Raw genomic sequence first — 27,755 nt, forward strand, 5'->3', positions numbered from 1 at the left:
GATCAAAGATGCACAGGAAAGTTGTGACTGTGTAAGCCCGTTGACATCTTGTTCAAATAAAAACAAGAGGAAAAGAAATGAAAAATAATTTGAAAACTTTAATGATGTCATTTATACAGTATGATCATAAAATCTTTTAAATAAGGTACATTCAATTTCTCAGAGCATCTAATATTCAGATAATTTATAGTTCATACACTTTCTGACATTAAACAAGTGACTATACAATTCATTTTTCTATAAAATGACATTACATCTTACACAGATAAAATTATATTATAAAAACATTCCACACTGGAAAACTGGCAGTATCTATTAGAAAACCCTACAAAGTTTCTATTAAAAATATATTTTATCTCTTTTGTCATAACAATAAACAGAATATTTTTTCTTTCTAAAATTGTCTTACACCATTTCTCTCTAGGATGATAATATGTACAAATCTTATATTTGAGTGAATATAAATAGCAATACTGTAATAGCCTTACAGATATATTAGTAACTTTTACAGAAGAACATCGGCTTTCTAATAAAAGCCTCTAACACAACTGAAATCTCAAACCTATTTAAGTTAGAGATTCCCATATTCAGAGAGATTCAATGGAGTCTAGATTTTATTACTCTTATTATTTCCAGTTGAATTACTGCAAGCAGTAATAAGAGAACACATAGTCAGTAGATACTGGGCCACATACGACAGCTGGATAAACTATTGGGGATTTGTTGAATGTGGGGGGAGATAGCAATTCTTTCTCCACATAATAGTTTCTTTTAGTGTCCTGCAACAAATCCAGTTATTGTTGGTATAAGGAATAAAATTGGGTCATCATTTTCAAAATAAAAGTATTTTGAGTCAGCTTAGGTCCAACTACAGATGAACAAGAAACATTGGTGGGTTCTCGGTGGCAGTCAGCTAAATAAACTACTGAAACCCACCCCTGCTTGTCTAGCCATGCTCCTAACCCAAAGTAAATCTTCAGAGGGAAAAATAGCTAACAGTCAAGCTTGCCTAAGACCCTGCAAATGTGATAAGGCTCGTGCACCTGATAAGCATTACAATAAAGAGAATGTAATAGACAAACAGCTTCAGAATGAAGAATAAGACATTGGTGACAAGTAAAGTAAGAGAGCAGATGCCTCCTGATTGATTACTCAGCCATGAGGAAAGGAAGGGACCTATGTTTAGGGTTTTAAAAAATTACCCTCTGCTGTCAATCAGTATGCCTACCATTCTGTGCTGACACTTGGCTTTGCAAAGCTGTAAAATAGTCTGCCTCAATCTGACTACTCAGAGTCCTCAGTGTTCTTAATATGGAGTGGTGGGGGGGTCTTCATTCCCACCGTTGATGAGAAAGGGATCACTGTGCCTTTTCAAGTGCCTGAGAAACATTCTTCTTCTCCATCAGAGTTGGCCCATCCCAAAGAAACCGTGCAGTGACCATTTCTAGTTATAAACAGCTTATCTTCACTGACTGCACCCGGTTCCCTATCATTTCCAAAAATAGCTTCTGATACAGCCTGTACATAGTGAAGCTATGCAAGAACCTGACGGTCTTCTTCAGACTGTGGGTGACGGTTTTGGGAAAGTGGTATGGTTTCAAGTGCTTGAGTGCGTACATCAGGCCCTTCAAGGTGTCTTGGTCTCCATTCTTGATCCTCCACAAGCTGAGCAGCTTCAGGAGCTGCTCACTCGGTTTGCATGTCTTCCTCGTTCTCTCGATGTCCTCTGGGCCAACCTTCTTCCCAGGCAAGCTCTCCATCAAGACATGAAGCTGCTCTGCTGTGAGGTTTGCATGGCCGATATGCCGCTGAACACTGCTTTCACAGAGGTCAATATCTGTACGAACCAAAGAGATGCTCATGTCATTCTAGTCATCTAAGGCCTCAGACAGAGGCTCTCACACAATTTGAAACTTCACTTTAAGGATAACCCTTTCCTGCTCTCTCTTAGGTGACTAAAGCAATGCTAGTTCTTTCTGATTGCTAAGATGATTTTGTTTTATGTTATAATAGGATAAACTACAATCTCTTTGAATCACCCAACAACAGTTGTGTGAGAAGCTTGTGGTTTTGACAGTGAACAATGGAAAATTACAGACTCATCACCTTCAGTTTTCAAAGCAAGAATTGCAACTTTAAAATCACAGCATTTCAGAGAAGAAGGAAAAGAAAACAAAAATGAAGTATTCAGGTTCTTTATATTCTAATGGAAATTTCATGGGTCGGTATCTAACCTTGGCCCTATTTGGCAAGAGACATTTTAACTAGCCTTTAATAAATATACATCGTGCTGGAGAAGCACCAGAGTGTGGCAGACATGGAAAGCCAGGAACAGGAGTCCAAGAACAGCAAACACATAGCCTGGAGGGCATTTCGGCAATGAGCTTGGGCATAAACATAAGAAGGAGTAACTAATGTCTCTATTAACGACATGAGTCATTTACTATCTGTGAGCCTTAAGGCAACTTCGTTCATCTTTCCGGGCTGCAGTGTTCTCATTTATAAAGCAGGGAATTGGGTCCCTTCACATACTGACAGTCCCTGACTTTCCATTTCTTTTTATTTTTGCTTCAGGGCTAATTATAGGTTCAAAGAATAATTTTGTTTTGCCAGAAACACAAGAAAAGATAACTCTGCATAAGTGAAAGCACTGGCCTGTCAAAGGGGAAGTCATTCTAAAATCTACTGCCCTGACCTCCCATGTCTGGAGCTTTACAGGGAGTGTAAGGAGACTCGGTAAGACACTAGGGTGGAGCAGGGTAATTTTTGCTCCATGCTGTCTGCATTAGGAAAACCTTTCTTCATCTCTGTGGCATGTCTTCCAAACTGGTAACTGAAGTTGAACTCTTTCCACTGTATGTCATCAAGTATATAGTTCATGTGGACTCCAGCTCATTCTCTCCTCTTTGGGTCTCTTTTCTCCTTCCCTCCATGCCTCGCTGTCTACCCTCCACACTACTTCTAATAGAGATACTTTAGGAAGCTCTAGCACATTGCTTTTAGCTAGCCCTTTCTTCTGAGAAGCTCAAATGCTGAATGGACCTTACTAATCCTCACCACAGGTGTTCCTAAAATGGTAATTTGGATGCATATATAGTTAGGATTTATGAGAGGTCATCTGCAAGACATTTCTTGCCCCTCTGAAGAGAATTACCAACGACAGCAGAGCGTGAAAAAAATGTGAAGCAAGAGCCATGAAACCAAGGACTTTCTTCTAGGCAGACATGGCCGAAGGCTGAGAAAATAGCTAAGGAATCTGGGGGCAGAGTCCCAGCCCACCCCCAGTTTAGTCCTGCATGTAAGAGTTCACACCTCTTCTTTCAATCAGTGCAGAAGTGAGAACAGAGCCTTCCTTAGCTGTGACAGGAATCCTGTCTACACTATCACTTGGTAAGAAATTGTTGGTTCCGTGATGATTCCAGGAGGGAGCACCCACCCCACTACTTGGACAACTAGTCCCATTCATATTTTATGACAAATAGGTGTCTCTGATTGTTGGTTGACTCATTTCAGGAGATGGTACCTTGGATGATCTTCTTCACCATCTCTTGGTCTTTGTTCTGATGCTTCCATATCTTCAGTAGCTGGAAAGTTTGTTCTTGCGAGCTATGTCTCCGCTTTATCCTCTCTACACTCTCTGCGTTCACTTTTGTCCCAGGCAAATTGTCTACCAGAACACTGAGCCAATTCGGTGTAAACTTGGTAGGAACAGCAAATCTGAAGAATGCCTCTTCGCACAGGGTGACATCTGTAGAAAAGTGGAAAATAAAGAGATTCACCGAACACGTCCATTTCCTGCAGTCTTTCCAACAAAAGGAAAAACAAAGTAAATCCAACCACAAAAGGAGTGTGGCGACTGAGTTTTCTGTGAGAAATGCTAAAATGGGAAGTTTGAATAAACAGCTTTCTTTTGGTTGCTCTTAGCAGTAAAGAATAGCTGGACTTACATGTTGTCTAATGTTCTTTTGTCTTCCTTTGTCATTTTTGGGGAAGGGGTAAATTAATAAATGTTTAATGAGAGTTTAATATGGATATGTACAAATAATAGGCAAAAATTCTACAACTCAATATAAACATTAATATTTTGCTAAACATTTACTTAGTGACTACTGGGTACCACAAGGTCAATGTCAAAGAAAAACCAAAACACAAAATCACTGTCTAGAAGGAACTTAAACAATAATCAAAATAGTGTTATTATTTTATGTGCAATCATGATAGGGTATTGTTTTATGTATATTTAGCAAACATGTTGCTTAGCAGTAGAAATGAGGCAGGGGACATTTAGCTGAGTGTTAAGCCATTAACCATCTACATTTATCCTAAGCAAATTTCACAGTCTTTTTCATAAATATGAAAGTTTATAAAGTAAAGGACTTGGCATATACTAAATACTCAGTTAGTTGCAAACATAAAATGTAAGCTGAAATAAAAACAATGCTAAGGCTAGAATTAACTCTTTCCATTACCGCTTTCACTCATTTTATTTGTCAGATAAGAAAAGATAAAGGATGCATTAACCAAGATATCTATGTAGTAACACAGTGGAAAACAGTGGAAGTCTTGGGAACTATAAACAATGCCTGTGTCCATTCCTGTACTTTATGTTTCTGTGTAGTAGAGAGAGACATGTTGAGAAAGTCATGCTGTTTGTGTCATTGTTTGCCCTGATACCAGAAAACACATAGTACTGGCATGTAAGTCCCACCATGACTTATTGAGATCAGTGTGGTAGCAGAAGGCCTCAAGAGAGAACACATCAATCCCATCACCCACAGGGAGTGGTTTGATCTGTATGTGGGGACTACCGGCGAAGAATTAAATACAAGCAAAGTATCCTGAAGCTTCCATGCAATGAAGCTATGGATACAATTGATAATGAAGCCAGTTTTCATTTCTAATTTCTCATCAGTTTATGTCATTTTGCCTATTAGCTGCCAGTTTATACCTTAGCTAATACAGCCTTTCTTAGAAATGATAAAAATGCATAAGTTAATTTTATAATTTGAAGTCCGCTAATTTGGGCACAAGCAGTCAGCTTGCTACCACCAATGGGCTCTGCTTGATTTTAGTGTGAAAGTGTGGAAGCAGTAAGGGAGAGTAGGGGGCTTGAGCTGCCCCTATGATCAGGGAGGAGGTCCAGATTGTTTTAGAACTTTTTTTTTTTTTTTTTTTTTTTTTTTTGAGTATGAGCTTACAGAAACTATTAGGCAGGTTACAAGTCCAGAAAGGCAAAATGTGAGTTGTGTTCCTCTCAGAGTAGGAGGATATGCTGAGATGGTAAGAAGGCAGTGTGGTTTGGGGTATAATTACCTATTCCGCATTTTTGTGTTGCTTCTCTGTTTCCAGAACATACATTGTCATGGGATCCATTTCCTCTTTGAATTAGCAAGAGGCCAAGGGCGCTGCAGTTCGTGTGTTTCCTACAGGGAGCTTTCGATGACGTCTCATTTGAGAAGAACCCATCTGGACATCTTTTGCAAACTGTGTTTCGCTCCGGGGTTCCTGTGGAAAATACCCTGCAATTTAGCGCCTTCTTCCCCAACGTTTTTGCTGTAGATAAAGTCTAGGCACAGTTCTGAACTGAATATTCACTGAGCTTTTACTACATACTGCAGGAAAGTTTCAGAATTTCCATTTTTCACTTCATTAGACAGAAATAACAAAACATCAACAATCAGCCCCTCCGGCTCTTTCCCCTTCTTGTAATACCCATGCAAGGTTTTTAGTGCTGTTTCCTACAAAATGCTCCTGAAATGGGAGATGGAAAGAGAGGGGGAGTGGGGTACTCATCAGTCCTGTCTCTGATGAAGTGCCAGTAAGATTTGTCAACCACATTCTTTGCACAATTATTCCTGGAAAAGTCGTCAAGATAACTGCTCTGTGTCTGCTTTACTTTCACTCTTTGAAATCAGCACCCATTGAATGTTGCTTCGTTAAATTCCAATCATTTCTTACAGAAGTTCTTTCTCTCCGAGCTCTTAATTGTGAAACTTGCTAACCTTGAGAACACATTACAGCAAACTCTTGAAGGTGGTGGTAAAGTTGACTGCTGACTCACAAATGTAAGCCCAACGTTGAACTACATAATAAACAGACGATAATACAGCCTTTGTTTACAGTGTTGAGTAAAGAGAGTGGCTAAATCTTTAGGAGGGGTAACTACAAGGGTAATCTACTTCATGTTTTTAAGGCATTTAATAACTTTGAAGACCTCATTGGTTACGAAAACCCAACTTTCAATAGAGTTGCCACCAAAAATAAACATATTCAGACCCTGGGCTATATTATGCATGAATACAACACACATTATGGTGTATTTGCATATGAAAATATCTCCATCTAGTGTAAGTTGGCTGAACAGATTTAGACTTCAGTATTCAAATGTAGATTGCACAGTCCAACTCTGACTCATGCAAGATAACAAACACAAAGGAGATGAATGAAAGCTACAGAAAGTTATTAAATTTCATTTATTAAGAAGTTCCACCTCCCATTTCATTGTGTCTTTTACCCATCCTGGAAAGAAATCAGTAAAACGGATTGGTTCTAGTCTCATCTCCTCTCTCCTTTATGAAAAGATTGATGATTCATTGACCTGTAAAAACAACAAAGGGCTAGCAGAGACAAGGAGGAGGAGAAACCACAGACCCCATGTCTCCCATTAATGCTATTTTCAACACTGTCATGACATTGTCTTAAGAACCACCCTCACCAAACAAAGAGGAATTGGTTTTGGTTTGGTTTTAGTATACTCTCTTACTACATTCCTCCGGTTAAGTGGAACCCCACTCCACACTAAGTTCTACAGTGTTGTAAGTAGAAATATTTAGGCGCCCAGTCTCTGCCAGCTTACTGAGAATAAATGACTTGAGTGTGTGGACATAAGAATCCATTTGCCAACTGCCACATTATCGACACAGAAAGGGAATTTGTCATTCTTCAGCTCTGTGTTTGTGGCTTGAGTTTTCTGATGTCAGCTAACAAGTAGGTCATCTGTATAAAATAGTTTCTTAGATAAACTTGCCTTGCCAATTCTTTAACAAGAAGATTCAGGAATGACAGATATAAAATTTATATTTGTGTGGAGGCTTCATCTAATAACCTCTCTGAGGAAGACTTCTTTTGAAACACTTTTGTGCCTGAAAAAGATGTAGCAATCTGAGCAATGATTTTGCCTCGTTGGTATCAGTAGAAACAACAAACATCTATTCTGGCAGGCAAAATGTGAAACACTACAATGATACGATGAACTGCAATAAGTAACAGCCCTAAGTAACATCCGGAAGTAGAGGGCTGGCCAGCAGGTGGATATGAAGAGAAGAAGGTGAAACAATCTTGGCTTCAAAACAGCAACAAAAAGAATTAGCAAATATTTTGTAGAATAACATCATCACACGATCCTTCCTTCCCTATGGCCTGGAAACCTCTTATTTTCCATGCAGAACCACCTTGCAGGTTTTTGGAGAGGAAAAGTCGAATAAACTCTACCATGTGCCTTTGTTCTAAGTCTTCTGGCTATCTCTTAGTTCACTCCATAGAAGTATTTTCATGCTTGTGAGGACAATCACCTTATTATTTCTGGTATTTCCACAATTTTCAACTAGCTGCACCATCCCTGGTTAATTTCTGCCTCTGATTGACATAGCTCACAGAACTGGAGGAAGTAGACTTGCTTGAGTTTTTCTCCCTATTGGTTGGTACAGTATTGAGTGCCAAAGTATTACCCAATAAGAAGTAGGAAGTAGTTCTTTCTCCTTCAAATGCTCCATCTAGCGGTGTTGCTATGGGCTCTCCTGCAGTGTTCATTCTTTTAAAGATTTGCTACAGAAGAGACTAAATAGACTCAAGTTTTTGTTTGGGGTTTTGTTTGTTTGTTGCCTTGCTTGAAGCATGGTCTCATGCCATAGCCTAGGCTACACCCTTGTTGGCCTCAACCTTGTCATCATCTGTAGTGAATCTTTAGAGAATCCCCAGGCCTTTGCTGCTACACCTGACTTGACGCTTTCTGTGCACGCCTTCAAACCTAAAATATTTGTCATCTAAACTTAAACTTGTTACAAGTAATGAAACATGTACTAGGCAAACCTGTACTATGACCTCTCAACCAGGAGCAAATTGGCTCTCACAATGGAGGGAGGCCTGCAGCTGGTAGCTAGTTGCTAGACACCAAGGCTGCTGACAAGACCTCACAGGGTTTAGAGAGGCACAGGAAAGCCTCCTGCAGGGAAAATGATCCAGCTTAAGTCAGGAGTGCTGTGTTGAGGGATCCTGCTCTAAAGTGAGTAATCAGAATATACAGGGATTACGCTTCCTTCCTGCTAAGTGAATGCTCTTCTAAGCCACAAACAGTTGTAGTCTACAGGGCAGCTTCAAGCACTTGCTAGAAACCAAAATGGGTTTCAGTTTTCAAAGTTTCTCACTAGCCCCAGCCCATGCCTCTGGGAATGCAAGAAGAGAAAGTACTTGTTTATACGCAAGGACTTCCCGTTGGCTTGACAATCTGTTTTGTCTAAGATAAAGAATAAGCTGGTTAGAAGGCTTGCTACTGTCTTTATCCTCCCTAACATTCAACTCCCGTGCCCAAAGGAGAACCAGCTTCATTTTTAATAATGAATTTTATTTCCCCTAGCCATTCCCATTTTTACATAATTAATTATAACTGCTCATTGTTAGTACTCCAGAGTCTCATTAATATCAGCATAATTACTCTCTTGGTATCGATTAACATTTCTGATGTTTGTCAAAAAGCCCTGCAATGTGAAGCTGTCCACGTCCAGACGTGGTGGTGTATATCAGCTACTCATGGAGCAACTCAGGCGGCAGGCATTTAAAACGCAGCCATCTATCATGCATCTCATTAGGGAGCAATTTGCTACATTCAAGATTCCTCACTAAATTACACTGTAGTGGCAAAGTATTCCTTTGAGAAAAGTCCTTTGGAAACAATCCAGATATACAGCACACAGTTAACAGGTACTGTTATCTTTTATCAGGACAAGCAAACCCTTAACTAGCTACTGTCTGGCTTTGCACGGTCCTAATTGGTTTTGCTGCACATTATAACAGATACATACCAGCCTGCACCACTCCGAAGCCTGGCGGACAGCTCCTGTGCTTCAAGCAGAATTCTAGCTCCAGGTAGCGCCCTTCCTCACATTCACACACGCGGTTGTGGGTGCGGTTGCACTCCTGCTTCACGGACTGCAGCTCCTTGCACACTGGGCTACAGTACACACACTCATCACTGGTGTGCCAGCTGTCTGTGTAAGAGTGGTCAGGGCAAGGGACACACAGCGTCTTCCTTCTCGCTGTACAGTGCTGTTTTAGGTAGGTACCGGGAGAACATTTGTCACACAGGATCTGACGACGACCTTCTGCGTCATAATGATGGTACTTTGGAGGAAAGGATTCCTGGGTGGTCCATTCAATGATGTCTAGGAGCTAGAAGAGACCCAATGGTTAAATAGAGTGGAAATGTGGTGGTAGTTCTGTGCAAAGGCAATATTTGAGTCAAAAATCACTCACTACCTAACCTTAATGTCATTCCAAGGGGAGCTAACACAAAGAAGGTTACAAAGCCACAGCTTTGCTTCCCATGGTTTCTGCCAATAGTCAAGAAGATGGACAGAAACAAAGTGATGCACACTTCATAGACAATTACAATTTAAAAAAAACAAAAAAGCTCAGAATAGAACTAATGACACTTGGGTACCAGGGAATAACCATTTGAGACTTCGTCATCCCAGATCTCAGTATCATCTCTGGGTTAGTGAGTGGATGAACTGGTCACTCTCACTTTGGCTACACGATGGTCACCTAGACTCCTTGTTACAAATGAAGACTTCCAATACTCATGCCTGGAAGCAGTATGGTTCTATTGGTGGGGAGTTGGTTTTGGGAATTAGCAATATAAGTGAACCAAAGTCATGTGTTGATTCTCATGTATGGAAAGAATGAACTAAGAATTGTTTTCTTACTGACTTGACAACTAGTTACCGAACCTTTACTGTGAGCCAGACTCTTGGTCTAAGTATTCCAGATACAGGTCTAAGTTAAATAGTTCAGAAATTCTGTGTCATGAAGTTTACAGTCCAGTTAGAGAAGAAAATACATACAGTAAAATTAAATGGAATATTAGAAACTAAGCATCATTTTAAATATAAATGGGAGGGTAAGATAAGAAGATGGGAAACATGGAGTGGCAGATGGGGAGAGTATGATTGCTAATGTGGTCACAGTGCCTGGACTCACAACTAGATAATGGTTCCTTTAGTTTCCTTAATTACAACTTAATGATGTAAAGCAATGGAGTAAAGAGTTGATGATGTGGGAAAGTACATGATTATCAGTGGCCATTCATAACATGAATCATTCATTCATTCATTGATTTGTTAATGCAACAGATCCATGGGAAATGTCTACTAGGTGTCAGGAACTAGGAATATCCTGTAGAGTCACACATGAGTACAGTCTCTTTAAGCTTGCAATTCACTAGGAAGAATTTTAAGATTGAAACTTTCTCCAGGAAGCCCGCAGGCTGACAACCTTGTCTTGCATAGGTAAAACACATGTAGAAGAGGAAAGGACTGCCTCCGCCAGGGTTAACTGGGGGAAACATCAGGAAGCAGCATGGTTTTAGAAGTTACCATCCATCATGGCAAGGATGCTTTTTGGAGGACCACCTGCACATGAATTCTGACTCTTGTTCTGCATCCCCAAAGGTCTTCAGAGAACATTGAAGAACAACTCCATGCTAATTACTGGAAACATGCTCTCAGAAGAAGAAGTGTCATCTGTGTATGGAGAGTGGCTTGCTTGGTTTTTAAAGTTTGTTTTTGGTACAGGGATCAACACTGACTGTTTACAGTTTGGGAGAAAATGGCAAAACAAACACAATTTTTCCCCAAACTCTGTTGCTTGTAGAGCTCAGGAAATGTCCCCCACTCACCACCACATACACACACACCTGGGAAAAGCATGCCCAGCTAGAGAAACAGCATTCTCTATTAAATCAGTAGTGGTCAAGGTAAAGACTAGCCCCTTTCATAAGCATTCAGTATTTTAATCTAAGTGACTCCATTCACTTCCCAGTGGAACACAGCAAATATCTTAGACCATATGAGCTGAAAAAAATGAAAGGACAAAACCAAATACCTCCTCCAAGATGATGGATTTTTTTTTTTTTTTAGGAGAGAAGTTTTTAGAGTGCTTGATGTGAGACACTCCAATCAAGAAGCTGAGAGTGGAGGAGGGCAAAGTGAGGCCAGCTGGTTCACCAGTGTACCCCATAACTTGAGGGGTTCAGGAGAAAGCACGTTCTTTCATTTCCCTGAGGCAATTTATTGGCTTGAAGGAAGTGAAGAAGAAATGACTGCCTAGCTAATTGTTCAATTGAATATGCTATGAGACATGTTTTAAGGATCTAGTTCAACTATTTCTCCAATCGCCAGTGCTATGGCATGAGGTTTTCCTAACACAACAGGAAAACCCATATGAAAGCAATGAGACACACTCTTTTTTTTTTTTTTTTTTTTCTATTGCTGTTCATTTTAAGTTTCCTGGAAAGCCACATTTGAGGGTTCTGTCTGCCTTCAGGAGGTCTGGCTCAGAGGTCCAGAGAAGCTGTTTATCTGGAGTGCTACATACAGCCATGCTTCTCATCCTTGTTCTGTGCCCATTTCCACAGAGGTCAAGATGCCCATTCATTCATCAACACTGTGATGATGATTACTCCATTACTCCAATGTGATGAAGATGGGATGGGGAAAGAAAATAGTAAGCGCTCATATGTTTTACCCTACAGAGCTACACAAACACCAACAACTTAGTACTTCTAACCTGGAAATACAAAATCAGAAATGCTCCAAAAGCCAAACCTTCTCAACTGTCATGTAAGTGCTCAAGAACTTTCAGATTTTGTAGAATTTGGGGCTTAGAATTCTGGGATAAGGGGTTTCAGCTATCAAAGCATATGCATATATTCTTAAATCATTTTTAATAGTCAAAATTCAAAGTAGTATAGACTCTGAGCCTTTCTGACTCTTATCACCAAGAACACTAAGACAATTGGTATATTTCTAGGAAGTAGACGCAGTGTTGTTTCCCTGAACTGATACTGTGAAAAATAATCATTTATTTAAGATATAGGGAAGTTATGGTGGGAGTAATTGAGAAAAAAGAATAGACAAGGTATGGATTTAAGAGTTAGGGAGTAATTAGTAGGGACAATTTCCTCAAGACTACTGTGTGGAACTAAAACCCAGAAGGCTTTGAAGAATGGTGGACTTGTTTTTCAGCAAGTTCAATTGGATCGCTGTGCTTTACTTGGAAAAAAAAAATCCACTTTAGTAAAAGGACAGAACTCTGTGTGGTCAAAATCAGATAGTTAGGTCTCAATCTTTGGTTAGCCCCAATTCCCACATGGAATTTCTGGACTCAGTAGCTGTACAGAGGATGAGCAAAATGAATAGTCTTTTCTTACTTCCTTTTGCATTTCCTGGAGCAATGAAAGATACATGGTCCTAACATTAGTTGTTGCTCCTTTGCCTACTGATAAAATTTAAAACCTAATAAGGGTTTACAAATAAATTCCTGTGTAATGCCATCTCCCTGAACATCTGCAGAGGCTGAGACACACATACTCATGTCTACAGAGCCTGAAAATGCTTTTTATAGATGGGAACATCCTTTCTTTGTTTTATGTTTGATTTGTAAATGAAATGAAACACAACTTTCCTATTTCTTTGTATTTCTTTGTATTTTCTCTTTTGTCCTTTTTCCATTCTGCAATTATTGTCTGGTCCAATCACCTGTACTCGAAAGTAATCTCTAAGTCCTACAGTCTAGCATTTCTTACTGGTCTGGGATTTCCTTTGGAAGCTTCCATACTATTTTCCTTGAAAGCATGGTAAAAGTTCTATCTCTAAAGGCTTGTTACCCACTTCCATGTTTAATGTTACTCCATTAAAGAATCTTCTATTCCAAGCCTTTCCATCCTTTCTTACCTACCAAATGTTTAGAGAGGATGGAACTGAGCAAAGATGGTGAGCCGATTTAACCGGCTCTCTAGTGTCTTCTCTAGCTTTGCCATTGCTGTGTTCTTGGGTTTGACAATTTGGTGAGTAATGAACTAAGAAGCAAGTCTCCTTGTCCCACTCGCTTCAGACTGTTTGCTCGCCTCTATTTAGCAACATCTTGGCATGGAGCCTTTTCATAGCAATACCCACTTTTCAAGTTCGGGTTCACCTATGCCTTCAACCCCCTCTTAAATGACAAGTGATTTGACTAGAGTCTTCTATCGGTTTATTTGACTTTATGACTTCCTAAAGGACAAAAGAATACACTTCCTCTGGCAGGTTTATTTTTGTATTATGCAATACAGACAGCCCCGTACTACTGGGCTTGCTCTCTGGTCTGCAGAACCATGAATGACCCAGTGGGTTTCCATTTATGGAAGATTCATTAAGAGCATCCCACGCAGAGCCTGAAAATAGTCAGTTGGTTTGGGAGTTCCTTTTGTAATCCCCCGTCATGCTCTTTGCCACAGAGAACTATTTGAGGACTGTCCAGAGTTAGCTAAACATCTGGTCTGTTTGTAAACCATGCCATTCTCAAGTTCATCTCAGTGGTTAAAGGAAACATCCAGGTTACATATAGTTGAGAGTTTCATGAATATTGCCTGTTGTATAAATTACAAAACATATTAAAAAATAAACTTTTTACATTAAATTCCATTTATTAATTTTTTGTCATTTTAGTCTTTTGTAGTCCCCCATTTTCCCTCCATTCCTTAATTAATTAGCTCATTCACTAAACATTGATTAAAACAATCACTGTTCTCTGTAAATGCAGCTAGATGATGGATTCAATATAAATTCAGCGTGATGCAAGATATGAATAAGCTACTCATTGATTTTTAAAAAATGGAGGTACAAAAAGGAACAGGAGATGAAGGAAAGAACTGAACAGACAATCAGATCAGAGATTATAAGAAACAGTTGGTGATAAGGGAGAGAAGGATAGATGAATGTTGGCTGATTTGGGTGGGAAGAGCAGGTAATCAAAGAAGCAGCTGAATTTTGAACCTCCCGAGGTGAGGTCTCCATTAATAGCTGAAAACAGAAGTGTGAGTATGCATGAATAAAGAGAAGTACTCTAGGTAGGAATGTGGGGGGGGTGTGAGAGAGAGACTGTGTGATGCCAAGCAAACAGCTGGAAATACATACTGAGATGAGAATTCAGGGCAGAAATGCAATGAAGGAGCCAGCTTTGAAGGTTCTGTGCACACAAATGTCTCTAGGAGCCGAGGAAATGAATTATCCAAGGGTACTGTATACAAGCAGAAGATGGAAAAAAATACACACTAACTTTTAGTATTTGCAAATACTTGTGAGATGAGATGAAAAAGAGAAAGTAAAAATGTATGGATATTGTGGACAGTTTTGAGAAGCATACAAAATTTGTCATGAATGAAGCTATGAAAAGAATATAGTCTGGCAACTCAATGTGTACTAACATACACTTTCTGCTAGAGAGGTGGAGAAGTTGCATTTTGATGATGTTGACCAGATTGCAAACTTATTTCTATCACTACCTTGGTGACCCTGGGCCACCAATTCCTAAAATGAGAATGATTCTGATTTTTATGCTTCCCAAATAATTATTTTCAAATCAGTAGGAATATAGAAACTTTTTTATTTTAATGATCAGTATCAGTTTTTATTCACTTCTGCCCATAGGCTAGGACCCTCAACTCCATCTCCAATCTTGCACAAACTCTCAGTTATGTGGCAGGAATTACAAGCCAATTCATCAAAATCACTTTGCATCTTCACGCCATGACTTACATAATTAGGTAAATGAACCTTAGAACAATTTTGGGGTAGTCTCCCCTCAAAATGTATTTTTTATGTTTATTCCCTTTTTCCTTTTATTAAAAATACATTCTTTTCTCATACAATATAAAAAACATAAGACTCAGATAACCATGTGGCATAGCCATGTTTGATGATTGTATAGGCAGATTCATTTCTGGAGATATTTTGTATTTCTTGGTCAATAGGGAGTTGCATACCTAACATGTGCCCAGAAATTAATTGTCTATCCTGTTCTTAGTGGTCTCCAAAATGTTCCTTTGACTTGTTAGTAAAATTAGTTTCATGTTGAGATTGTAGATCACTTGGTAGAGTGTCTGGCATGCATGAGCAAATCCCTGTGCTCTATTCATAGGAAGGTGTTATGTATATCTAGGTGTTGTGGTATTTCTTGTAATCCAAGCAGTTGGTAGGCAGAGGCAGGAATATCAGAAGTTCAAGATTGTACTTGGCTCTAAATAACATTTAAGACCAGTTTGGAGTTCATGGACTGTTTCTAAACAGATATGTACATAATCATATATATATGTACACATACATACATATATCATATAATAAAATTAGTTTCAGTATCTTCCCAATGGTTACTTTCTTGGTTCTGCTAAGGGACTCAGGGCTGGTCAATGTCTTTTTCCCAACAGACTCAGACAGAAAAGAGTTTGTCTCCATATTTTTTGAATGCTTGGTATGAGTTTGTACAGCAAGTCTTCAATGTGTCTAGGTATGTCCTCAATGCAGTAGATAGGTTGAGTGCCTTCTATGTAAAATTCAAATAACTGGAGATTACACAGCGTAGGTAACGTGTAAAGGATACATTGGCAAAGACATGAATAGAACCTGCATTTTCTTGTCTGTAAAATGACAGGGATGAAAGCTTTGCTTAGGGTTGTTTTTTTTGGTTTTTTAGTTTTTTGTTTTTTGGTTTTTTTTTTTTTTCCCTTAATGCATCTTTCGTTTGCATGGAGTTTTGCAAGCACTGTTTCATTTGTGCTTAGCCTCTGTGAACAAAGGCAGTTCATTGGAGAGGCTTATCTGCTCTGCCAGGTCCCCTCCTGAGCGGTAGCCTGCTTAGTAATTTCCACACTACCCAGTGATTTGGCTTAGGGTTATGTCTCCAGGTAAGGAAGTAAAAACAAATGAATTGAATCTGTTCATCTCTACATCTGTGCTCTACTGCCAACTGCTTTCCCAGACAAATGGGGGAAAGGAAACACAAGCAACTGTGATTTATTAGATGAATCACTGGGCCAAATTTTATGTGAGCTTGCATCCCTTGAGGCTGAAGAACAGTCTCCAGGTAAAATTTAACTTTCAATGTTATTTTTTTCTTCATTTCAGAAGTTTCTGTTAGTTTCCTGAAGGCATTTACATTAATTAGCAGGATTTTGTTTGTGCGTAGACCCAGTCAGAACGGACAAAACAGATTTGCTTATTGGACTTTTGCTCTGATGAAAAAGTGTTATGGGTGGTTAACATTTGACTGCTTAACCAACTTATAAAAGAAAAAAAAAAACAAAATAAAAAGTTAACATTCAGGAAAAAAGAGCAGGGGTTGCAGGTTAACATAAATGATGAATAGAAATCTCACATATTTGGGTTCCTAGATCCTAATATTTCTTTTCTTAGTCTTATATGATACTCACCTTATTGGAGACACACTATCCATAGTACTGGCTGCACTTTTCCCTGCTTCTCAATACTCAGCCTACCTTGATAATCAGTAAGCAGCGTTAGACCTTAATGGCTCTCTGGTTACAGTCCCTCGCATCAGAGACTGCAAATTGGTGGTGTGTTTTGGTATGCTGATACTTCTGAACACAAATTTAAGATGACATGTTCTTTTTATTTTTATAGTCCTTTCCTGGGAAGGTAACATACTGCTCACAACACTCTGTAGATCCTTTTGCTGACTAATGAAACCTATTGTTGTTTAATTAACGTAAGGTCACAGGACACTGTTAGGAGAGATGCGAGAAAAGTCACGTTAGCAACAACATCCAATAGAAGTTAGAAGGAAGGGGAGTCAGACAACATCTGTGTTAACTACGCAGCGATTTGCTGTCTACCAATCATGTCTAAAGAATCACACTATACATCCTGTATGGTATGAAGTGGAACAGCATTTCATTTTATATTATTAATATATAACAGGCTGTAGCCTAAGCCCTTTCTTCACATGCTACTGCCCTTCATTCCCCACAGCCACCTACAAGGGGATATGATTATCCCTATTTTAAAGATGAAGAACCGAGTCTTAGAGAGTTGGGTAACTAGTTAGAAATGAGAAAAATTCCATACCTTCCAGAGTTCAAACACAAACCTGCTTGAAACTAACCCTTTAACAACTGAATATTCTTGCTAAAGCCTTAGGAATAAGTTTCCCAGTCATATGAAAGAGACAGACATGAAAGTAACTGTAATACTATGCAAAATATAATCTGTGGCTTGTCTATGTACTCATCTATTAAACTAATCCTCTCTCAACCACCCATTGAGGCATTCACTCAAGTTGATGCAGAAATTCTCCTTAAGTCGCTGACATGACACTCTGGTGGAAAGACCTGTAAGACTGGAAATTTAATTACAGTTTATGCCAAGCAGTAGATCCTCAGTAGTGCATCTCCTTACATTGACCCTCCTTTCTTTCCCATCCTTTACATCCTTGATCTTTCTTCTCCACCATGCTTTCACTCTCTGATAAGCCATAAGCTTCTTGCCTTATACTGTTACTTAGAAAATTTCAGCTTAGATTCACATCCAGTGTAAAGATCACTGCAAAATAAAAGACTGTCCCCCTTGAGCTAAAAGGCTAAATGGGTCCAGGAAGGAAAAAAAGTAAACAGTAAATCACTTTTTCTAAGGATTTGGTGGGTCCTATTCTGTTCAACCTTCATATCAGCTTAATGTTCTGGCTTGAAGGTACACAAAGGCCTTTTTCTGATTTGCTAGTATTTTTCCCTGGACTCAGTGGCTAGAGGGTACATGTTCCGTAACAGAAACTACAGAAACTGTAAAAAAAAAAAAAATCACATCTGGGTAAACTTAGGGAAAATTGAAATTAGTGAAAACTACCCAACTTCTCTGAGCTCCAAGTTTCTAATCTGAATCTCTGAACCCCAGGCTTTTTATATAAAAAAAATGTGAAATGTTACATGTGACATGTAGATGTGATAGTTGTTGTAAACAGTACAATGTCTTTGTAATTTATATTTGCACCCTTTGCAGACATTTAAGTGGGTTGACATTGCAGATGAATAAACTTCTACAGAGGAAATGTCAGCTGGAAATAATGAAAGAAAACATGGATCTTCCTGATGATGTCCACAGAGTCCAGTATTTAATTTAGTCAACTGCTAACCATCAGATGACTGCTTTACTTTGCAGCCCAGCTAAGGCTTTCTATAATGTTTGTTGCCTAGAATTTTTCAAATTATCAGCCAAATAAAGATCGCCTTATGTGTGAATCCTTGTAACTATAGGTTTGGTTGGTGATGCCTTCACCATGACTCTGTCTCAGGCATCACACTTAGTGTGGTGTTAACTGCTGAGTCAGTCAGGACCAGTTGGGTTTTATTCTGTGCAAATAAGCAACTTGAAAAATCTCAAGGACTGTAATCAACACCAAAAGGACAGTTTTCACTTGTGCTATCATGCCCAGTTGGTCTTTCAACCTTCAAGCAAAGATTCTCATTTAGTAAGTAATATTTGGAAATTGTTTATATGTGTGGAAGTATGAGAAGAAAAATCAAATAACCAAAAACTGCAGAAAATTTAGTGTGCAACATTAGCAATAAGATGCTTGGCTTGGAAGTGAAGAGGTCATTTTAATTCATCAGTCCTCCACCTGAAGTGCCCAAATTCCCCTCCCATTCCATCCTCATTAGATTGGAACTCTCTATCAAATTTTGGAAGGGAGAAGAACTGAGAATCCTTGGGGGAAAAAAGAACACTAATGACTATACCATCACACAGTAAACATCACTCACATCTTTACTGACCAGTTATTTTTTTATTTCCTCCTTTTTACTGGACATTCAAAGAAGATACAAGAAGCAGAGTGTGGGGATAGAGATCTGCTGTCTGTAAGCTGGTGTATTATTTAAGTGTAGATTTAATGGTCTTGCCGGGCTGCCTATTACCATGCTTAGAATGCCTGAAGGTTTGACATTTATTCCAAAGAGCAGTGTGCAGTTGTCAAGTACTTCTTTGTGAATATAGATTCAAAGAAAATTTTACTCAATGACTCTAAGGAGATTGCTTGTGACCATAATTACACCTCTTCAGTAAGTCCTGGGGGAATGTCTTGAACTTGGCTTTTAACTAAATGGAGAATGAAAAAAAAAAAAAAAAAACCCACATTGCCATTTTCTATGTATACCAGCTGATGACAAGAATGAGAAAATGTGAATGGTTTTGGTTTCAAGAATAATTTATGACCCTCCAGTATATGTTATGCTTTCTAAAGTTAGATAGCATTTCAAAAGCTGCTTCTCAGATGATTTCCTTGACTTCAGCAGAATTTCTTGATTTCTTATGTATGACCCATGGAGCAAAAGAAACTTTTAACCATCACAACAAAAGAGATTATTGCAAAAAATTCCTGTAATGTTTCATAGATAGACAAGTCTACTTGGTTTTTGTTATTTGGGATAGACAACAATATATAATCAATTCTTTAAAACCAAATCTCAGATGACAAAACTTGGGAATTATAGCAAACATTGCATGTATCACCTGGCTCAGCACCACTATTCCACAGAGGCATAAATGGGGTCCCTGGCTAAACCTTAAAGGTAAGGGTGGAAGTAAGAAATCAGGGCCTCTGTGTCCCGCCCAACTTACTGTTGCAAGTACTATCACACCACTGCATCTGAGCTCCCAGATTACACTGCTGTTTGGGGCAGTATTGATGCAAATTGATGGGGAGGAGATAACATAAGGAACAGGCTCTTGATACTAACATTTTCTAAGGATAAACTACCTAGGTTTTGAACAATAAAATAATAATAATAAAAAAACACATTTGAACCAGAAAATAACAAAACTGAGTAGAAGCCCAAGACCCAAGATGGTGGGAAGAGCAAGACTGAAATCAGGAGAGGACAAGGGCAAAGTCAGGGTTGGGAGATGATGAAGAAGAAGACAGAGACCCAGAAAAGAATACAGACAAAACAAAGCCACAAGCAAGAACAAGCGTAAGAGGAAAACAGGAAGCAGAGAATGAACAAGGACACAGAACAAAAGAGCAGCTACCTAACAAGAAGCATGGCAAGCAACTAAGATTTTTTTATTTTTTATCAAAAACTCCAACAGGAAGTTAATGACCAAAGGCAGTGAGCATGCTCAGTGAAGCTGCCTTGTTTCATGTCTGACTTAGTCCTCTCACCGATTCCTCTGCTTTATTTATGGTTCTTAACTAAGAAACACTTGCAGAGAGTGTTGCCAAGGCACAGGATGAGGTGAAGCAAAGGCCTGGTGGCTAGTCTTTTTATTTTCAAAGATGGTTCACTCTCACTGTGAGGAGAATGTTAATTATCAGGGGCCGAACATGGTAGGGTTCTATTCCAGGGACCTTGTTTCAGTCAGGTGACAACAATCTACAATGCAGCAAATAACAATTGCTGCGCTGTGCTTTTGAAATGTGTTCAGACAGTAGATCTTACATGTTCTCCAACACAGATGTGTTTAGGAGAGCAGATGGACATTTAACTAGCTTTAGTTTAGAAACTGGCTGCATTCTCTCTTTTATATGTATGTTTTCTTTCTTCTTTTTCATGTGTATGTATGTATAGTATGCACATGTATGTATATGTACTTGTATGTATATAGACATATGTGCATGTGCATATGCATGTATGTATACATGTATACAGAGGCCTGAGGTTGAAGTTGGATGTTTCTTTGGTAGCTTTCCTTGTTATCCATTGATACAGAGTCCCACAGCTTAGTTCACAGCGTGGTGTCTTGGCTTATCTGGCTAGCCAACTTGTTCTGAGGCTCCCATCTCACCTTGTGAGCACAGAAATTACACATGGGCACCACACCCACTTGTCACTAGGTTCTGGGGATTCGAACTCTGGTCCTTGTGCTTTCATGGTGAGCACTTTCCTCACTGAGATCTCACCCTCCTTGTACATTCTCTATCAATGTACTGTCTGTGGGCTCAGATACTTGTGAGAAATCACATGAAAAATGTATCCACACAAGCCCTTAGGATATTGTGTCACCTTATAGTAGGGCAAACTATTCTACTGTGCCTGTAGAGCATACATCACTTACATAAGTCACATGAGTGTTGGGGGGGTTACCACACAGTTTCTTACCTAATGTGTTGTAACACTATTCTTATCCCTTACAACTGTCTAAACGTATTCCTTTTTTAGACGTACTGTGCTAGTTATTCCAAAATATTCTGTGGTAATGAGTTCCAAAAACTAATTATATGTCACATAAAAATACCGTCCTTGTATCTATTTCAAGTTGGCCGAACCTCATTCTTTCTTCTTGCACAGATAGTTTACAGCTGTTGCTAGGATTTCCGATTCACTAGTTCCGGCTATTGTGGGTTGCTAAATTTTATTTTGATTTTTGTTTTCTTTTCTAAACATGGTTGCTACTGCTACTCTTGTTTGCAAGACTCTCCTTATTAGAAATGAGTCTGAATGGTGACTTACCCTCTTGTCTTGCCATATGAAATCAGTTTTCTCTATGGTTCTCTGGGGTAACGACCTAGGTTGTTAATATTATTTTTACCTCAAGTCTAGGCTCCTTCCAAGGGCTGAGATTTCTTTAATCTAATCCTCAGGAACTGTTTTTGAATCTTTTAAAAAAACATTTTAAATGTATCAGGGAAAAAACTACTATCTAATAGTTCCATTTAACACCATGAGCCCTGTGTTCTCTGGTCAGTAGACAGCAGCCCTCCAGCAGTATGGGGAGCTCAGAAAGCTATCCAGCTCTGCTCCCACTGAAACTCCAATGGATAATACATAAATCCAGTGAATTTTGTTGCTTTCCTAAAAAGAGTTTTAAGGAAGGCTCTGAGTTTCCATACTAGAAATGTACACAGTGATATTTAAAATATTGGCCAGATAAGTAGAGGGTTAGATTAATACTTTGAAAGATAGTTAAGCCAACCATAGAAGGTCAAACCACAATCACATATTAGGTAGGTAAACTCTCTTGGAACATCCATGCAGATTTCTGATAGATTACCCAGTGCTCTAGAAAATTTCACCATAGTCCATTTGATTCAGCGAACATGTGCATCATGATGGTGGAAACCTTGTGGGTACAAATGAGGAAGATGAAAATCTGCGCTTGCAGTGAGCCCATGTTTTATTTAGCATTCTTTCCTTGGAGGAGGGCTGGAAATTGATGGGAGTGTTTCTAAGGATGCCCTGACAGTTGACATTAGGTATCCAGAAGAATCAAGAACAATTATATACCCTATAAGTCTTCAAATGTCCTGTTGGCAGCTAATGAATAACAAACTACATAAAAATCAGATATATATATATATATATATATATATATATATATATATATATATATATCACATCACTGTGACATTTAGCTTTAATTGTCCACTTGACACCATGTAGAATCACCTGGGAAAGGTTTCTCAATAGAGGACCGCCAAGGTCTGACTGGACTATGGATTGTGGGCATGCCTGTGAGGAATATCCTTGTTTGGTCTAACTGGAGTGAGAAGACTCATTCTGAATGTGGAAGTCACCACCCCCAGGCAGGGATTCCTGAACTATATGTAAGTCTGGAAACAGAGCTGAGCATGAGCAAGCAAGCCAGTATGCATGCATCCATTTCTCTCTACTCCTGACTGTGGATATGATTAGCTGAATTCCCTGCTATGATAGACTGCAACCCCCGGGATTGTAAGCCAAATGAGCCTTTTTTCCTGTGTTGCTTTTTATTAAGCCATTTTATCACAGCCACGGAAATAAAATGATGGCCATCATCCAGAACTATGCCAGAATTCCATATTATTTATACAGGAAGTACTTTTTTTTTTTTTTTTTTTGGTTTTTCAAGACGGGTTTTCTCTGTGTAGCTTTGTGCCTTTTCCTGGAACTCACTTGGTAGTCCAGGCTGGCCTCGAACTCACAGAGATCCACCTGCCTCTGCTTCCCGAGTGCTGGGATTAAAGGCGTGCGCCACCACCGCCCGGCAGGAAGTACTTTTTTTAATCTTTGTTGTCCATGGTGGATTTTCCAGGAATTCAGTAACACATACTTTGGTAAGAAATGAAATGAAATGAAAATGTCTAGCAAGTTTGGCTCACCATTTTAGAAATCCAGAGCACCAAAGCCAAGCCGATTAAGCTTTAGGGTTACCACTGAGACATATCTGCCCTGCCTCCACTTCATTCCTAGCTGTGTCTCTGTGGTAACAATACCACATAAAAATGCCAACAAATCATGACTTCATTATGCCTTCTACTGAAGCCTGTTTTATTATAAATCACTTTCCGTTTATTGTTATTTTGCAATATAGTTATGCCAGGATGTTGATTTTATATGTGTAGGCAAAAATATATGTATACCAGATTTCATCTCAAGAGACGTGGAGGTTGTTTCAAAGGATTTATTATAAAAGTGCAGGGAAGAGAAAGTCGAATATAATTGAGAACTCTTCCCTAGGGAGTAAAACATAAATAATTTTCAGTAAAACACTGATAGTTTTGGCATCTTTGCTCCACAAGAACAACATAAGGGGCACCCAAAGACTGTTCATCCAGGCCTTGAAAGACATAAATTTTTGTTTCGTTTTATTTGTATGTACCTTTAAGCACTGCTTCCCCACCCACACACACACTGCCCAACACCACCTCCCCCACCCCCTGCCTGCAAAGTACAAATTAAGGCTGAAGGAAATTCTCTTGGCCAATGCCATGCTAAGGAAAATAGTGTTTTTCACAGAAAGCCTTTATGCAGAGGAAGCATGTGGGCTGGGAGCTGTAGAGAGTAAAACCCAGAAGGCAAGTTAGTGAACAGGAAAGCAAGAATGCAGACTGTGAGCTTAGTGTCCTTTTGGAAAACATGACCTAGCTTCTAGAACTTTCTGAACAAAACCTTTGGCGCAGACTGCCTTCTTCTTCCACCAGTGGTATTCAGCAACTGTGGTTTTTAACATAAGTAAAAGTTAAACCTAGATTGAAATTAGGAACTGTGCTGAAGATTGCTAGGTGACTGAGGCCAGAAAGGTTGCTATGGACACAGGACAGGATACTGGGCAGGGCTGCCTGTGTGGAGTTGGGTTTATCAGATGCTTCTAGAAACCTTCGGACCATCCACATTCTCAAAAAAAAAAAAAAAAAAAAAGCTAGGCAAGCTTATGAACTTAGCCACCCAGGAAAGGGGAGGAAAGACAAAATACAAACCAGAAGTCAGAAACTCCAAGCGCGTTACCCTAAGGGAAGAACAGAAACATCAGGCAGTTTTCCTGAGCAAAGAGCAGCTGCCTCTCTTCTTCCTTTCCACTCCCTTCTGTCATGAAAGGATGAATTCAGAGCTTGGCTTTGAGAAGTTCAGGGTGGGTTCTGACATTGCATGATGGATGATGGGAAGTTCTAACCACAGCTAAAGCCTAGACCTAAGCCAAGCTTGTTGATGTTCTCTGCTCTCCTAGTAACAGATTGCAACCAAGAAGGAAGTGACTTGGTATGATGAATAATCTCTCCTTGCAAAACAGCTCACTGCTTGTCTGTGCTCATGAGCATTCTAGGAATGCCCTTGACCATGGACCTATCCTGACTACCAGCCTACCTTCTGCTCTCATGGAAGAATGTGGGATATACTTTGTTACATGGTTTTCCAGCCCTTGCTCGGATGTCTTGTCTACCCCATTAATCCCTCAAGGTGAGATTAAGAGGCTGTCACTTCTTCCTCTGTGTGTCATCAGAGTATATGTCTTGTACATAGATGGTTCTAGAGCACCCTTTAGCTATCTGTTATCACACAGGTGGTGCTAAGGACAAGCAGAGACTTCAGAGTGGTTGTCTTAATGGATGCTTATCCCAGGCTGTAGAAAAGAGGAACTCCAGAGGGAAGAAACACAGTCACTGTTGTTCCTCAGGCAAGTGGTGTGTGGGCATTTGAACTGGTCTAGTGGAGAACCACCATGCTGCAGCTTCCCTCCTGAGCTCCTGGGAGGCTATTTTTTTTTTTTTTTTTTTTGGTTTTTGTTTTTGTTTTTTTAATTCCCCAATCATCTGGGGCTTCCTGTTTTATAACTGTTATTACATATGCAAAACACAACCCACATCTGCCTCTTCCAATAGGCTGTTAGGTCCAGAAGGGAGGAATGATGTCTACCTGGCTACTCACTTGGTTCCCAGTATCTAGTGGGATGCTTCACACAAAGAACTAAATATCTATAGTGCTTCTGGTTCCTACAGCCAGGCATTTCTTTTTACTAAGGGAATTTAGCCTCTTTGCATGCAAGTACAATATGTCCATTTCCCACCATTCACAAAATACAATCAATCTCAGAAATTAAAGAAAGAGCAAGACCCTTCCTATTCATTTATATATTTATTTATTCAAGGTTTTCTCTTCTGATAATGTTGTATTATCTAAAATTAGTATCATCTGTGCCCATATATCCTTATATAGACCACCTATAAAATAATTACCTTTTTACCATTTGGGAAGGATTATTGGAACAGTGATGAATCTCTGAGCAGAACTTTGAAGGGGGCCAAAGTGAAAAATCCATAAACTCCATATATAAAGTGTAAGTACAAGCAAAACCAATTTCTGGTGTTGGTTAGAATGGGTATGAACATAGCAGTAAAAGGGAGGGATACTAGGACCATTGGGGGGTACTGACAATGTATTTGTGGATCTTTCTGCCAACTCACGAGTGCTCAGTTTGACAAATGTATGTAGGCACTACCAGTTGTGCAAGTTCTCAGGTGTTCTTTCCTCTTTTGATACTTCCGTTTACTTATTCTGTGTGTTAGTGCAGGTGCACACTTGCCAGGGAGTGTGAGAGGAAATCAGAGGACATCTTTCAGGAGCCAGTTCTCTCCTCCCACACAGGGATCCAAGGATTGAACTTGTGTTTTTAGGTTGTCAGTGCCTTTACCTACTGACCCATCTCACTGTTCCCCAAAAGTGTAACTGAAGAGATGGCTCAGCAGGTAAGAGAACTGGCTGCTCCTCCAGAAGACCTGGGTTCTATTCCCAGCACCCATGTGGCAGGTCACAAATGTCTGGAACTCCAGTTCTTGGTGCCCTCTTCTGGCCTCAATCAACCCCAGGCACACAAATGGTGCGCAGACATGCATACAAGCAAACTATATATATACCTTAAAGTAAATAAATTTTTCAAAATTCTCCATGTATCCAAACTAGTGGCTATATGCATTACATGTCTGCATATGTACACATGTAGTTAACATACTCATGTGTAGTGCCCTGCCCACCTTTTCCTGAGTGACTTTGCTATTACATATGCATGTTTCTGTGTCCCTGGAGCTAAGGGAAAGATAATATAGCATTCCATTCACACTGTGTGGTGAGTTAGGGGTTGAAATTCAAAGATTGTCTCCAGTGCATCCCAGACACAAACAGTCCTTAAAGACAGACTTCTCTGTCTGACTTGTAACTGCCTGCATCTCACACTCTACTGATGTAAAGGGAAAAGATTTTTGGCACAGAAAAACTTCTACATAAACTTTAACAACAATTTTCCAAAAGCCTAAGTTGAAAGGTTTTTTAAAGAAGAAAAGGAGGAAGGAAGGTCATATACTATATTAAAGAGATTCCTTTATTTTCCAAACAGCATTTCAAAACAGGTTGGATCCCAATTTAGGGTTGAACTTGATCTGGCTATTTAAATATGTTCTAGAACACAATTATCATCAGCCTATTAATATTTTTCATACTATATTGACATTGAGAACTAGAATAATAAAACTTTATTAAAATATTAAATTGCACAATTAAATGAGAGAATATTTCCTCTAATGCCCAAAATGCCTATGTAAGTCAGCCTAGTGATGCACTAGACTATATACCCCCCCACCCTCATGCAAACTGTTCTACACAAGTTTCAAAGAGTCTGCCCTGTCTTTCTAACATACTATCCACTTCACCTGCAGTCATTAAAAACAAAGTCAGGTCAAGAAAAGGCGCGGTGCACTATACAAAATACAATTAAGTAAATAAAGCAGTTAAATAAAATGGGTAAAACCAAACAAAACGTCTTAGTCTCCTCGCTGTCTCTCTCTCTCCTCCACATAAACTCAGCAGGAACTTTTCATGGAAAAGCCACTCATCCTCCAGAGCAGCCTTGTATAGCTAGAAAATGGGGGTTTGGAGAGAGCCCGGTCTGGTCCCCCAACAGCCGGAGGAGTTCCCGAACCCGGGTGGCCAGCAGCTTTCTGCCCACGACTTACCACCAGGAGTGAGCAGCACAGCCACTTGTTCATTGTGGTCCTCGGGGAAACCTCAGGCTGCAGCCGCTGGGTCAGTGCTAGGTGCGCCTCTGCAGCCGAGGCGATCATGACGTTTTATATAAGGTCTGGGTAACAGGAAGTATGCCCTGCCTTTGATCTGTCAAGTCTCTCATGTGGACCAACCTTGTACCTTTCCTTTTTAGGAACCCTGGGGCGCGAGTGGTAGGGTGCCGGACGCTCCAGGGTTAACGCTTTAGGCGCCGGAGTGGGAGGATCCTGCGTGGAGGCGTGGGGCAAAGGGAGGGGGTGACGGACTTCTGTAGCGGGGAAAGAAAGAAGAAAAGAAGGGAAAAGCCACCACTGAGCTGTGAATCAGGCTGCAGCTGTCCCGCCGCGTCCTAGGCTTCCCGCCGCCGGCAGCCTCCGGGCTGCTGGGACCTGCTGTGAGAGGCTGG

General features: G+C 39.7%; 1 protein-coding gene across 1 annotated transcript; it reads right to left on the reverse strand.

Moving 5' to 3' along the window:
- Window positions 1-114: 114 nt before the first annotated feature.
- Window positions 115-27,755, reverse strand: Tnfrsf11b (TNF receptor superfamily member 11b). The gene is made up of 5 exons (XM_036208225.1): window positions 27,301-27,755; window positions 9,078-9,444; window positions 5,314-5,505; window positions 3,524-3,748; window positions 115-1,837 (listed from the first exon to the last, which is right to left on the reverse strand). Exons 1-5 carry the CDS (start codon window positions 27,406-27,408, stop codon window positions 1,449-1,451), a joined length of 1,281 nt encoding a protein of 426 aa, XP_036064118.1. The 5' UTR covers window positions 27,409-27,755; the 3' UTR covers window positions 115-1,448.

This window comes from Onychomys torridus, chromosome 16, assembly GCF_903995425.1.
Source record: "Onychomys torridus chromosome 16, mOncTor1.1, whole genome shotgun sequence".
NCBI classification, from domain to species: Eukaryota; Metazoa; Chordata; class Mammalia; order Rodentia; family Cricetidae; genus Onychomys; species Onychomys torridus.